The sequence below is a fragment of the Poecilia latipinna genome, unplaced genomic scaffold, assembly GCF_001443285.1.
Source record: "Poecilia latipinna isolate Pla-1442-1.1 unplaced genomic scaffold, P_latipinna-1.0 Scaffold4845, whole genome shotgun sequence".
NCBI lineage: Eukaryota > Metazoa > Chordata > Actinopteri > Cyprinodontiformes > Poeciliidae > Poecilia > Poecilia latipinna.
This window is the reverse complement of record NW_015117461.1, coordinates 1-11,536: the sequence shown is the minus strand read 5'-3', so window position 1 is coordinate 11,536 and position 11,536 is coordinate 1. Positions and strand designations below refer to the sequence as shown.

At 42.4% G+C, this 11,536-nt stretch overlaps 1 protein-coding gene across 1 annotated transcript; it reads right to left on the bottom strand.

Annotated features, from left to right (window-relative positions):
• Positions 1-3,232: 3,232 nt before the first annotated feature.
• Positions 3,233-11,056, bottom strand: LOC106943065 (transcriptional repressor CTCF-like). Its single transcript, XM_015026411.1, has 11 exons — positions 10,970-11,056; positions 10,739-10,901; positions 10,183-10,353; positions 8,546-8,679; positions 8,345-8,465; positions 7,960-8,109; positions 7,723-7,883; positions 6,582-6,764; positions 6,367-6,499; positions 6,072-6,290; positions 3,233-5,556 (listed from the first exon to the last, which is right to left on the bottom strand). The coding sequence occupies exons 2-11, from the start codon at positions 10,857-10,859 to the stop codon at positions 5,315-5,317; spliced, it is 1,635 nt and encodes a 544-aa protein (XP_014881897.1). The 5' UTR covers positions 10,860-10,901; positions 10,970-11,056; the 3' UTR covers positions 3,233-5,314.
• Positions 11,057-11,536: the final 480 nt, after the last annotated feature.

Sequence of the window (11,536 nt, the reverse complement as noted above, 5' to 3'; positions counted from 1 at the left end):
TTACATTTACAGATGTTCAAAGCAAAGCTCTAAGTTTAGGAAGCAGGAGAACAAGTGTTGTCTACACAAAGCTGAAGTGGAACTTCACAGTTATCAGCCTGTCATATCAAAACAAAGAGCAAACATGCTAACATTAGTGTGTGTGCTACAGGTTCACAATGAAGCCTGAATAAATTCATTATGAACCAGAGTAAGGCAAGAAATATAAGTCAAATCACATACTGCAGATACAAGCTCTCATATGTTTATGCCCCCATCTTATAATGTCAGAATTTGTGATGTATGAAAGTTTAGGTCATGCTATAAAATTACTTTTATATTTCATAAATATTATTTAACATTTTCCATATATAATCCAAAATTTATTCTGAAAAAATGAAAAAACTGTTAGAATGGAAAAATTGCAGAATGTGTTTTCAGGTGTTTCATATTTTGATGTTTCATCTTACCCAACAAATAAGATCCTTCCTCACAACAAGTTTCAAAAAAGATACCTCAGCATTTCTTCCCTGTTTGTATCCATCTGTCTGTGAGTCTTGGTGAAATAATAATTACAATCAAAATACCTGTTTGGTCTCAGTAGTCCTGACATTTTTCCACCAGCTATGCTGAGTCCTGTTTTTTCAGGCAGTTGCTGTCAGTGTTGAGGTGGAATTAAAGCTGGAGGCACATCGCAGCAACCGTCCTTTAGTAAAACACTAAAGGCTGACTCAACTCTGAAGTTCAACTGATGCATCACATATGCGTGTAATGAGTGGTACATCATGTATGCATATTTTCCAGATAAGCAGAACCTGTCCTACTTCACAAACTTTATTTTACTCACATGAAGCCTTTTTGTGCGTGTAGTTGAAATAACCTTAGACATGATTACAAAGACGTACACTGCAAAGCCATAGATCATCGTCTGTTTAACATTTACTTTGTCCCCAGTAATGTCAATTTTGAGGAGTAAAAGCATGCATGATTGTACACAGAGAACAAAAAAAGTATTTTCCATCCAGTTTGTGTCCTACTGTAGAACAACAATGAACAGTGCTAGATGTTACCTCGCAAAGTCTGAGAGATGGAGTCCATGCTGTCAAGCTCTGAGATGTGATGAATTCAAGCAGAAATGTCCAAGCTTCTCTCTTGAGCCACATAAGGAGTCCAGAATGCAGAACAACTGAGTGTTGATCTGAGCTTAGCATCCGCCCAGATGAGAATCAGATCAGAGTACAAGAACGATCCAGTCCTGGACTGGAGGATCGCGGATCTGCTCTCTGCCTGAGACGGCCATCTGAAGAAGAGCTGCTTTCTGTTTCTCACCCTGCATCACGACAAACATACTTCACATTTTGCTCAGCATGCAGGCACTTTTTGCACATGAACTTAGACACACATCCTGTTCCATTTAGCAAGCAGTAAACCACAGTCAGGAAATGTGCACTTTCGTACAGGTATAGAAAACTGTAAAAAGATGAGGGAAGTTTCAAGCTTCTTTGGATAACATTGTAACATAAATATGATCCAAAAGTCAATGGGAGCCAAGAGTAAAGAGTAAGGTCAAGAAATTTTCATGAGTAGGAATGATGTAAATAAATCTTGAGTCCATCTGCAGATGGAGTCATCTGTAACTCTGTGGTTCTGTGGAGGCTGCAGAGCGTTGGGCTTCACACAGATTTTCTATATTAGATCTACATTATATGACCTTACAGATCATGTGACAAGTTGGAAGTGTGTGGCAGCACAGTCCACTGGTTTTCTTACTCTGGAATGCAGATAGATTCAAGATTTTTATCCATCTATGTTGGTATTATCTAAAAAGTTCATTATTACTGAATATTGTGCATATTTTGACATTCCTCTTAAATTGTTGCTGAGTTTTAATGTCCTTTATTTGTTTAATAACAGGGCAGTTTTATGTAAAATTGACTTTCTTTTTAGGTTTGCATTATGTTATATTATTCCGTCATCAAAAACATACCTGGAGTGTTGACTCAAGTATTACATGCATGTTTGAGAAATCCTTTCATCTCCCATAGCAACCATTCAGCTGTGCAGAACGCCTGGGCCAACCAAGCAGCACCTTCGATGACAAAACTCCTTGGAGTTTCAGTTTCCAAGCTTCCCCCCTCTCAGAGCAGACCTCCCCCTACCACTGCCCCATTCAGCTCCTTCAGACTAGCCAGCAGCAAATAGCAAACACCTGGTGGAATGGCGCACCTGATGAGCTCATTATTGTTATAGGAGCTACTTGTCCATGAAACGCTGGTAAAACTTTGCTAAAGGGTTTATAGAGGAGCCGTGAGTGTCACAAAGAGCAGAAGTTTTTAGAAGCAGATATCCAATTTTAAGGTGATAAATTGCAAGTCAAATTCCTTTTAAGTTCTATTTGATATATACAGAAATTTTATAACTGAAGGTAACAGTTATTTGATTGTGCTATAAAATAGCATCATGCCACTGGAAAAAACACTGTCCCTTTAAGTGAAGTTTTTGCACTAATAATAATACTCATCCACCTTCACATTTATGGTCTACTGACAGTACTCCCTCCACCATCCAGGTGCAGCAGCTAGATGACAGCGTCTTCAGCTACTAAGAGGGGAGATATTATTAATTTTATTAATATCATTCAGACATCCACTCCATGACATGATGGACGGATGAAGAACTTTCAGCCTGAGGCTGACGACACCAAAACTCAGCTCAGCAAAATCATTCCTGCCTGAAGTCATCAAACTTCACTACAGCTCTTAATGTATTTAACTCTAAATTTAGTCTACACTCATTTATAGATTTATTTATAGGTTAAAACATGCTGTAATTTTAAAACATATTGTAATTTTATCTATTAAAAGATTCTGGTCATATTTAAATTAAAATATCACACATATGTGATGTAATTTATACATCTATTTTTTTTAAAATCAATTTTATATCCCTTGGCTATGTTGGTTATATATTTGTATTTACTAATATTTAACACTTTGGAGTAGCTTGTCAACAAATTAGCATTTTCCCCTCTGGGATCAATAAAATATATTCTGTTCTAACATTTCAATAACTTGAAGCATTGAAGTTGGACAACAGAGGGAGCCCTTCTCCCAACCACTGGGCGGGTTTCTGATTTCATTTAGTCAGTGCTAAATAGAACTTTGCTTCTTTAGGTTCTAAATCAATCAATAAATAAATATGACATGAATCCAAGCAAATGCATGATGGGACAGAAGTATGCAGCAGCCAAAAGTCCATTACAGTGATTTTATTGTTCAGTATTATCTGTACAGAGTGGTAACTAAAGAAATGGCATGGTCAACGTTTCTGGTTCTGTTGGATTTAGAACAGGCAGGTTCTCTGCCAAAAACATGATCAAATAAATCAGAGCTGTGTCCAGATGTCCAACAGCAACACAGCACATTAGCTTTCATTTTATAGGAGCAGATCTCAGATTACAGCAGAAAACAGAGATGGTAGGAAACAGGTTCCAGACGTAGCTGGAACTGAACAGCTGCAGGACAGGACAGATATCTGAAGCGATTCATACAACTAACATTCCTGGAGATACAGCAGATGATGACATTAGGGAAGCCTATTAACAAAGATTTTTGAGTTTTTGATTTGCATGAAGTTGACATGCAAACACATCCAATAAGGCTTCATCTCACCACAGGACAGCTAACCAATCAAGAAACAGCTCATGGCAAACAGAACCTTTGAAAAACAGGAAAACTCAAACAGGGCTTCACCACCCAATCAGGTGCTGCAGTCCGGACACTGTTTTACAGATGGAAGAATAACCAAATCAAAGGAGAAACAGTGAAGAGGCAACTAGAAAATAAAAAGTGTAAAGCAATAAAATAACACACAGGAAATGACAAAGTGGCTCATCTGGTTTAGTTTGGGCTGATCTTTGGCTGGAAATCACAAGTGATCACCAGGATCCAGTCAGAGCACCAGAAAGACATTTAGTCGCTTTTTAAAACATTATCAAAATCAGAAAGGAAAGGCTTTCTTCCAGGAAGGTTTAAAACGTTTATGTACATGGAAGCCAGCAGACAGGTCCGGGTCCAGTTTTATGTCCAGGTCTGGGTTTGGGTCCAGTTTCAGGTCCAGGTCCAGGTCAGCTGGTCTGTGTGATGACTGCTGGCAGCAGAGCAGGAAGTGAGACTGAAAAGTTAGAAGTTAGAAAACCTCATCACCTAAAAACATGTGGAATGTTCACAAACACCACCATGCTGGTACTGGTTGCTCAGGCCCAGTGGGTTCTTCACACTGCAGAGCACGATGTGGAAGAACCTTCCTAACATGATGGATTGCTTCGATCAGGGAAAACATCAACTTCACACACTGTGACATCACAGTCCGCCAGGGAACATCAGGACTCTGAATGATGGCGGCGGCAAACACAGTTTTGAAACAGGAGAAAACGTTTTGGGAGAAGTTTGTTCCAATGATTTCTGAAACTTTCTGGACTTAAATCTTTTTTTCTTTTCTTTTCTTCCTCCAATTTGGAGTAAATGCTTCACCAACTGGTGCTTGGCCCCGCCTGTGAGGCAGCAGAGAACGCTGTGGTTCAAGTAGCTCTAAGGACCAGGGTGTGTGTGTCAGCAGTGTGTAAGCTGACACACACACTGCTTACAGGAGAGCTAAACATAAAGGATAAAGAAGCAGTCTATTCCAAGTCCCCCAGCCTTGTTTGTGTCTGAGTAAATGAAATGGACCAAACTAACAGACCAACAGCAGCAACGAGCCACCAGCCATGGAGACCCTAAAGACCACAGCGAAGGAACGGATAAGAAATGACAAACTCTGGATTTCAGACAAAAACTGTTGAATGACTGGAAAAGTGTTGCTATGTTACATCGCACCCTGAAATAGAAGTCAGAGCAGCACAGAGAACCATAGCATGGCTTCTGGTTCTGCTCTTTAGGGTCACAGCACAAGATGGCCGCCTTCAGAAAGAGTCAGATGTTAATGACAGGCTGGAGAAACAGCAAGCGCAACAGAAAACTCTAATTCTGTTACTTGGTGTTTTCAGATGTTAGTGCACACACACACACACACACACACACACACACACACACACACACACACACACACACACACACACACACACACACACACACAGGGGGATTGTGTGTGCACATGAACTGAAATGTGTGTGGGCACAGGCAGACAGGATGTGGCTTTGAGTAGGACAAAGTAGCAAAACAAGCAGATTGATTCAGTGGAGAAAAGTCTTAACGGTCAGAGAGCAGCTCAGCCTGGACCAGAGTGGAGCTGGAGGGGTGCAGGTGGAGCACAGGGTGGGGCCTCCACCCTCTGCTGCTCAGCGGTCCATCATGCTGAGGATCATCTCTGGTGTGAGATCTCCATTAGCAGCAGTAGCTGCTGTTGTTTCCTGGTTCACAGTCAGCTCCACCTCCTCCACCCCCTCACCACCACCCACCCCTCCTTCCACTGTCAGGCCCGCTCCCTGCTTCACAGAAGGTGCTGCGTCGCCCCCCTCCTTTTTCACTATGATGTTCTCTACTGCGCCCGTCAGCTCGTCCTCCACCTGAATCGTGGCAGCTACTGAAAAACACACAGAGAATGAGTTTTAAGACATGTGGTCACACAGGCCAGTAGAAGCAGCATTTCCCCCAGAAAACCTGCTGAACCCAGTGGTAGGGCCAGTAATGTAAGCAAATAATAAGTTATTCTCACTGCGCAGCATCTAAGCCATGTCATGTGGAACTTTAATGCTCCACATGAGTGAATGGGGAAGTTTGTGTCTTGCGACGGAACAATAAGCGTGTCAAAATGCGTCAACACAACAAATTTAATGTGACATTTAAAAAACAAACACTTGGTGGAGTTTGGCTACTGACTTCTGCAGGCTGCAAAGTCTGAGATACATGTGATCGGTCTTTGTGATTAGCAACAAAAGATAGTGACAGTGATCGGAGATCACAATCATATACTTTTTCACAAAAATTAGTTAATTGTGATTGGTGGCCAATTATATGGCCCAGTCCTACTGTCTCCATGTTGCTGACATCATTCCCAGTTTTTACCATGGAGTCATTTCAGTGTGTGTTGCTCACCAGAAGAAGCAGCCCCGACTCTGCTGGGGGTCTGAGGTTTGGGGTTCTTGGGGGGTCGGCCTCGTTTTCTCTTCACTGGAGGCTCCTCTGGGGCCACAACTGGGATAACAGCAGGAGCCTGGTCTAGCTCCATGCCCTCCAGGTCCTCCTCCTCCTGCAGCAGTGCTGCTTCTTCTTCACCCTCATCCTCACCCTCGTCTTGTTCGGGGATGTCATCTTCTGAAGACACACAGGAATCAGAGGAGTGAACACAGCATCTTGCTGCTACTTACATGCAACTCTGAAAATGACTCACCGCTATCATCCTCATCCCTTCTGCTTCTCATCTTCCTCTTCCTTCCTCTCCTGCCTTTCTTTGGAGTGGCAGCTCCGTTCTCAAACTCCTCCACCTCCCCGCCACAGTTCTCAGAATGACGAGCCATGGTGTTCTACAGAAGAAGAGAACATGTGATCGGGATGTTCTTTATCTTCAGTCAGTCAGCAGGAGAGGATGAGGAGGAGCAGTCTCACCCTGCGGGTGAACGTCTTGCTACACTTGGGGCAAACAAAAGCTGTGGGAACAAAGTTGGGGTCGTGGTAGCGTTTGAAGTGCATGTCCAGCAGCTGCTTCTGCCTGAAGGTCTTTTCACACTGGCTGCACGCGAACGGCTTCTCTCCTGTGTGGGTCCGCCGGTGCATGACCATGTGGCGCTCCTGAAACCACAGCAGCAGTTACACATCACAGCTTTACAGGGAGCCGGCTGGCATTCAAAGGGGGTGTGGCCTACTCTGAGTCATCAGACTCACAACATGGAGTTCAAAGACTGACAAAACCATAAATACATAAAACATAACTAACTCTGACTAATAGAAGCAGTAGCTTCGATGTTTTTGGTCAAACATCGTAGGCATTGTTTGACCAAAGGGGGCAGCACTGAGTCAGTTTTAGACAAAATATTAAGGACCTACACAAATTTACACAAAAATGTCGAAATTCACATAGAAACATAAAGATAGAACCCAAGATTTAGACACTTAATCAACAAAAAAAAGTTGATTTGGGGGTTAGTTACACATAAAGTTATTAGTCCATAAAAAGTATTCTCCACGTAAGACTGTCTCATGACGGGGGTATGAGTTGGGTTACCTAATCTCTGGTTCTCCACATTTTACATTTTTTAAGCATCAAACTTACTTTTGAAGAATTATTTTAATTTGTGGGAGTTTGTGTAACAACATAGGCATCTTAGTAAATTCAGAACAGAAAATGCTACATTTAGACTGATTTACTGACAACTAAGTAATCATTAGCTGCAGCTCTAGAATGTAATAAGTACTGTTAAGAGAATTATTTGGACTAAGATTGCTAATAATTTAAGTTACAAAAATCTATGGACTTACATGTTCAGCAGGAAACAAAACTATACATGTAAGACAACACATTCTAACATACATGTAAAGGCTACAGCACACATGGAGCTAAACACCCCTGATTTAGGATCTTATTAAGGATTTTTGGTCTAAGAAACAGGAATGCTTCTAAAGGATGAGACTACATGTAGCAAGAAGTAAACATCTACAGTAAACTGAAACTAAATGAAAATAACATATAATGGCTTTGTTTTGCTCCAGCTTCCAACCTGGAAACAAGCCAGCAGCAGAACAGACCAACCTGACGGCAGCAGTAATCACACAGGTCGCACTTGAACCTTTTCTCATTCTTGTGGGACTTTTGATGCTGGATTAGAGCGTAGCGCTCATGGAAAACAGCATCACAATATCGACACTTCTTCCCGGTCTCAATAAACGAGTGCTGCTTCCGCAGATGAACCCCTGCATGCAGACAGACAGAGTGAGTGAGCCCAGGGAAGAGAAGCGGGTCTGGCTCCTTCACGCTGGCTGTTCTTACCCAGGTCACTCTTGCGTGCGATGACCGTGTCACAGTGTGGACAGTGGAACTTGGCCACGTTCTCTGTGTGTTTCTGCAGGATGTGCATCTTCATGGTTCCGCTCTGGGTGAATCGGGCGTGGCAGATGTAGCACTCATAAGGTTTTTCTCCTGACAACGAAAAGCAGCAGGTTCACTCCTGAGTACTGTCACCTAATGGAGCTCAGCACAGATCAAGTGCTGCATTTGGTTCACATAATAAACTAGGGAGGATTTTCTAACATTCTTCATTAGACTAAATATTTATTATTAGAAATAAAGACAGAAAACTATGTTGTACAAGGACAGCAACTAAAACCCCTTCCAGATGTTTCCTCCATCATCTTGATAGGTGAGTCAGATTTACCTGAGTGTGTCCTCATGTGTCTCTTCAGCTTGTATGTGTCTCTGCTGGCGTAGCTGCACAGACTGCACTGGAAGGGACGTTCCCCAGTATGGGAGCGAATGTGCCGCTTCAGTTTGCTCACCTAGAAAACATACACACATACACACAGTGTGTATTTGTTTCCCTCCCTATGCATGTCCAGTAGACAGCAGCTGGTCCTACCTCCACACTGGCGTAGTCACACATGGAGCATTTGAATGGCTTCTCATGTGTGTGTTTGTAGCGACGGTGACGCACCAGTTCTCCACTGGTCACAAAGGCCATGTCACAGTCTGTGCACTTGTGTGGTCGAGTCCCTGCATCAACATGCAGAGAACATGTGAGTGTTAAACCTCCACTCAGACATTATCATCACCTGTTGAGACGATGATTTATATTTACTGTCATAAATTTAAACAAAAACAGCCAACAGTCAAACAAATACTGTTAGAAAACGACGTCAATCAAAATGAAATACGAAAGAAAAAAAGAAAGCAAAACAAAATGGTCCCAGAAGAAGTTTTTGTGGTTGAGTGCATAAACATGACTAGCAGCTCCATCCTGCCCAGGTCTGAAACCACACATTCACTGCTGAAGTTAATCCAGAAGTTTGATCACTTGTTTCGGCAGGGGCAAGAAACATGTTGCTAATAGCAACGGGAGCTAAACCTGAAGGAAAATGTTTGTTTGGAAGAGAAGGACCACACAGCTTCCTGTTCCTGTCTGCTTTCAGTGTCACTAAATAAAACTAAAGCTGAATGTCAAAACTGAAATGCCCATCAACATGATTTCTGATAATTTCAACTTTATATCCTCTTGACTGTAATATCTTACTGCTACCACTAGGTAGCAGAAATAGGAAAAACTTTCTAATGCTAGCTATGGTTTAGCAAATAATTATTACTAACTGCTGTGTTTGAGTGTCTCCTGCTGTTAACATTTTACTTTTCTTTAACAGATAAAATATTCCTGGATCAGTTCTTTCTTTCTTTTTGTGTCTTTGCTCCATCTCCTCAAACTCCCAGTAGATGGTGGCAGATAGCTGCTGGTACTGAGCCAAGTTCTGGTTCTGTTCTGCTGCAGGTTTCTTCTGGTTAAAGGGGAACTTTTCCTCTCCACTGTCGCTACATGCTGGTCCAGGAGGAGAGAATGCTGTAAGGCAATGACTGGCTGCAACCTGCTGGGTTTCCTTAGACAGGAAACTTTTCAAACTAATTTGAATAATAAGCTGAACTTGATCTATAGTTTGATAACTAGGATTAGTTGGAATGGATGTATGATTAGACAGAAATTATATTTTTTGTAAAGTGCCTTAAGTTGAGCTGAATTCCCAGCTTGTTTTGCTTCTGTCTAGCCATCTCTAGTGGTTTTTTAAGGATTTTCTTACATGCTAAAAGCAGTTGTTAAGACTTAGCTTTAGTTGTTGCTTAACAATGAGCATTTAATAAACAGCAGCGAAATTTGTATGGTGACTGATGGCCAGTCCAGAGTGGACTCTTCCTATGTCTCAGTGTGGTCACTGTCTGATGCTGCTTCCATGGCAGCATCAAATGTTTTCTGTTCGAATATTAAAACACTTAAACACTGAGATATTAATCCAATTGATATTTTTTTAAAGAAGCAATGACTGCTTCCAGTGAAGAAGTGATAGCTGAGCCAGGTTGAGCTGGTGATGCTAGCAGCAGGCTGTGGAATGTGTGCTGGCTGGTGGAGCAGGGCGGGCTCAGGCAGGTGAAGCTTTGACTGGACCGCTTCATCCAACTATTGGACAGGCAAAAAAACAACAATAGTTAAATCCATTTCTGGAGTGTGTTTACAACCTGTGTGTGTGTTGAGATGATTTCTCAGCAGTGTCACTGTCCTGAAGGCCCTTCCACACAGGTGACATTTGTGGGGTCTCTCATCGGTGTGGCTTTTCATGTGCCGGTCCAGGTTGGAGCGACGAGGACATGTGTAGCTGCACAGCTCGCACTGGAAAGTCTTCTTCACCCCTAACACACACACACACACACACACACACACACACACACACACACACACACACACACACACACACACACACACACACACACACAGCTTTCAGGGACACCATCTTCCCAAAGCTTTCAGAAAATGCTGAGTTCAGCATCTGCAGCACAACTCTGAACAACAAGCTGTCTATTAGCTGTAAAGCACATTATAAACTGTTAACGTTTAAAAAAAATAACATTCTACTATGCGATATTTGAAAAAGAAGTCATGTTCCACTTCTAAAACAGCTGAAAGCTACTAGAGCTGTGCTGGAAGAGAACAATGGAAGGACATTAAAGGACCAGTCCTTTGACATCAGAAACAAAAATGAAAGAATGAGGAAACATTAGCTTTACTGTCAGGTACCTTTCTTCTTGATCTTTGTGGGCTTTGGAGGCTTCATGTTGCCGACTACTTTCTCTGCATTGACCTCAGACAGAAGGCCCTCCTGCTGCTCCTCTTCAAAGTCGTACACGCTGACGTCCATGTCCTTGTCTCCTTCAGCGTAGCGCAGGCGACTCTTCTTCCCCTGCACAGCAGCAGCTTTAGTTTAGGCACAGGGGGACTTTTTGGTCTTTTAGAATGGGAATGCTTTACCTTCTTGGCCTTTTTGACCCCCCCAGATGGAGGCTGATAGTCTGGGTCTTTAGCCCAGTTATGGTGATGGTTTGCAGGCTGGGCAGCCTCCTCTCCTTCCTCCAGGAGCTGCTGTCCCACCTCCGCATCCTCCTCGTCCTCCTCAGAGTGGGCTTCTACTCCTTCTTCTTGTTCCACAGTCTCCACCTCCCCATTAGCACCAACTTTGACCACCTAGAAAACATTGAACTAAGTAAAATTTTAACCATTTTATGCGAATATCCTAGACAATGATTATTTCCTTAAACTGACTGCTCAGGGCCTGACCAAAAGACCACTAGCTGACGTAGTCCCATAAGGCTAGTCTGGGGTTTAACAGATGCACCAATCAATCTGCCAGAGATTTGAATCAGTAAATGTTCTGATTAGCTGGCTCTGATTAGCAGAAATCATTTTGGTAACACTTCATTTCAAGGGTTGTGCATAGGACTGACATGAGATTGTCATATGTATGACTTAACTCTAGAGGTGTGCCGATCGATTGGCCACCGATCATAATCAGCTGATTTCCGTGAAAAGGTGTATGAT

Coding starts and splice junctions, on each gene's coding strand:
- LOC106943065 (XM_015026411.1), bottom strand. CDS start 10,859: ATGGACGTCAGCGTGTACGACTTTGAAGAGGAGCAGCAGGAGGGCCTT. Junction 8,110..8,344: donor ACACATGAGGACACACTCAG/GTAAATCTGACT, acceptor TTTCGTTGTCAG/GAGAAAAACCTTATGAGTGC. Junction 7,884..7,959: donor CGCACGCAAGAGTGACCTGG/GTAAGAACAGCC, acceptor GTCTGCATGCAG/GGGTTCATCTGCGGAAGCAG.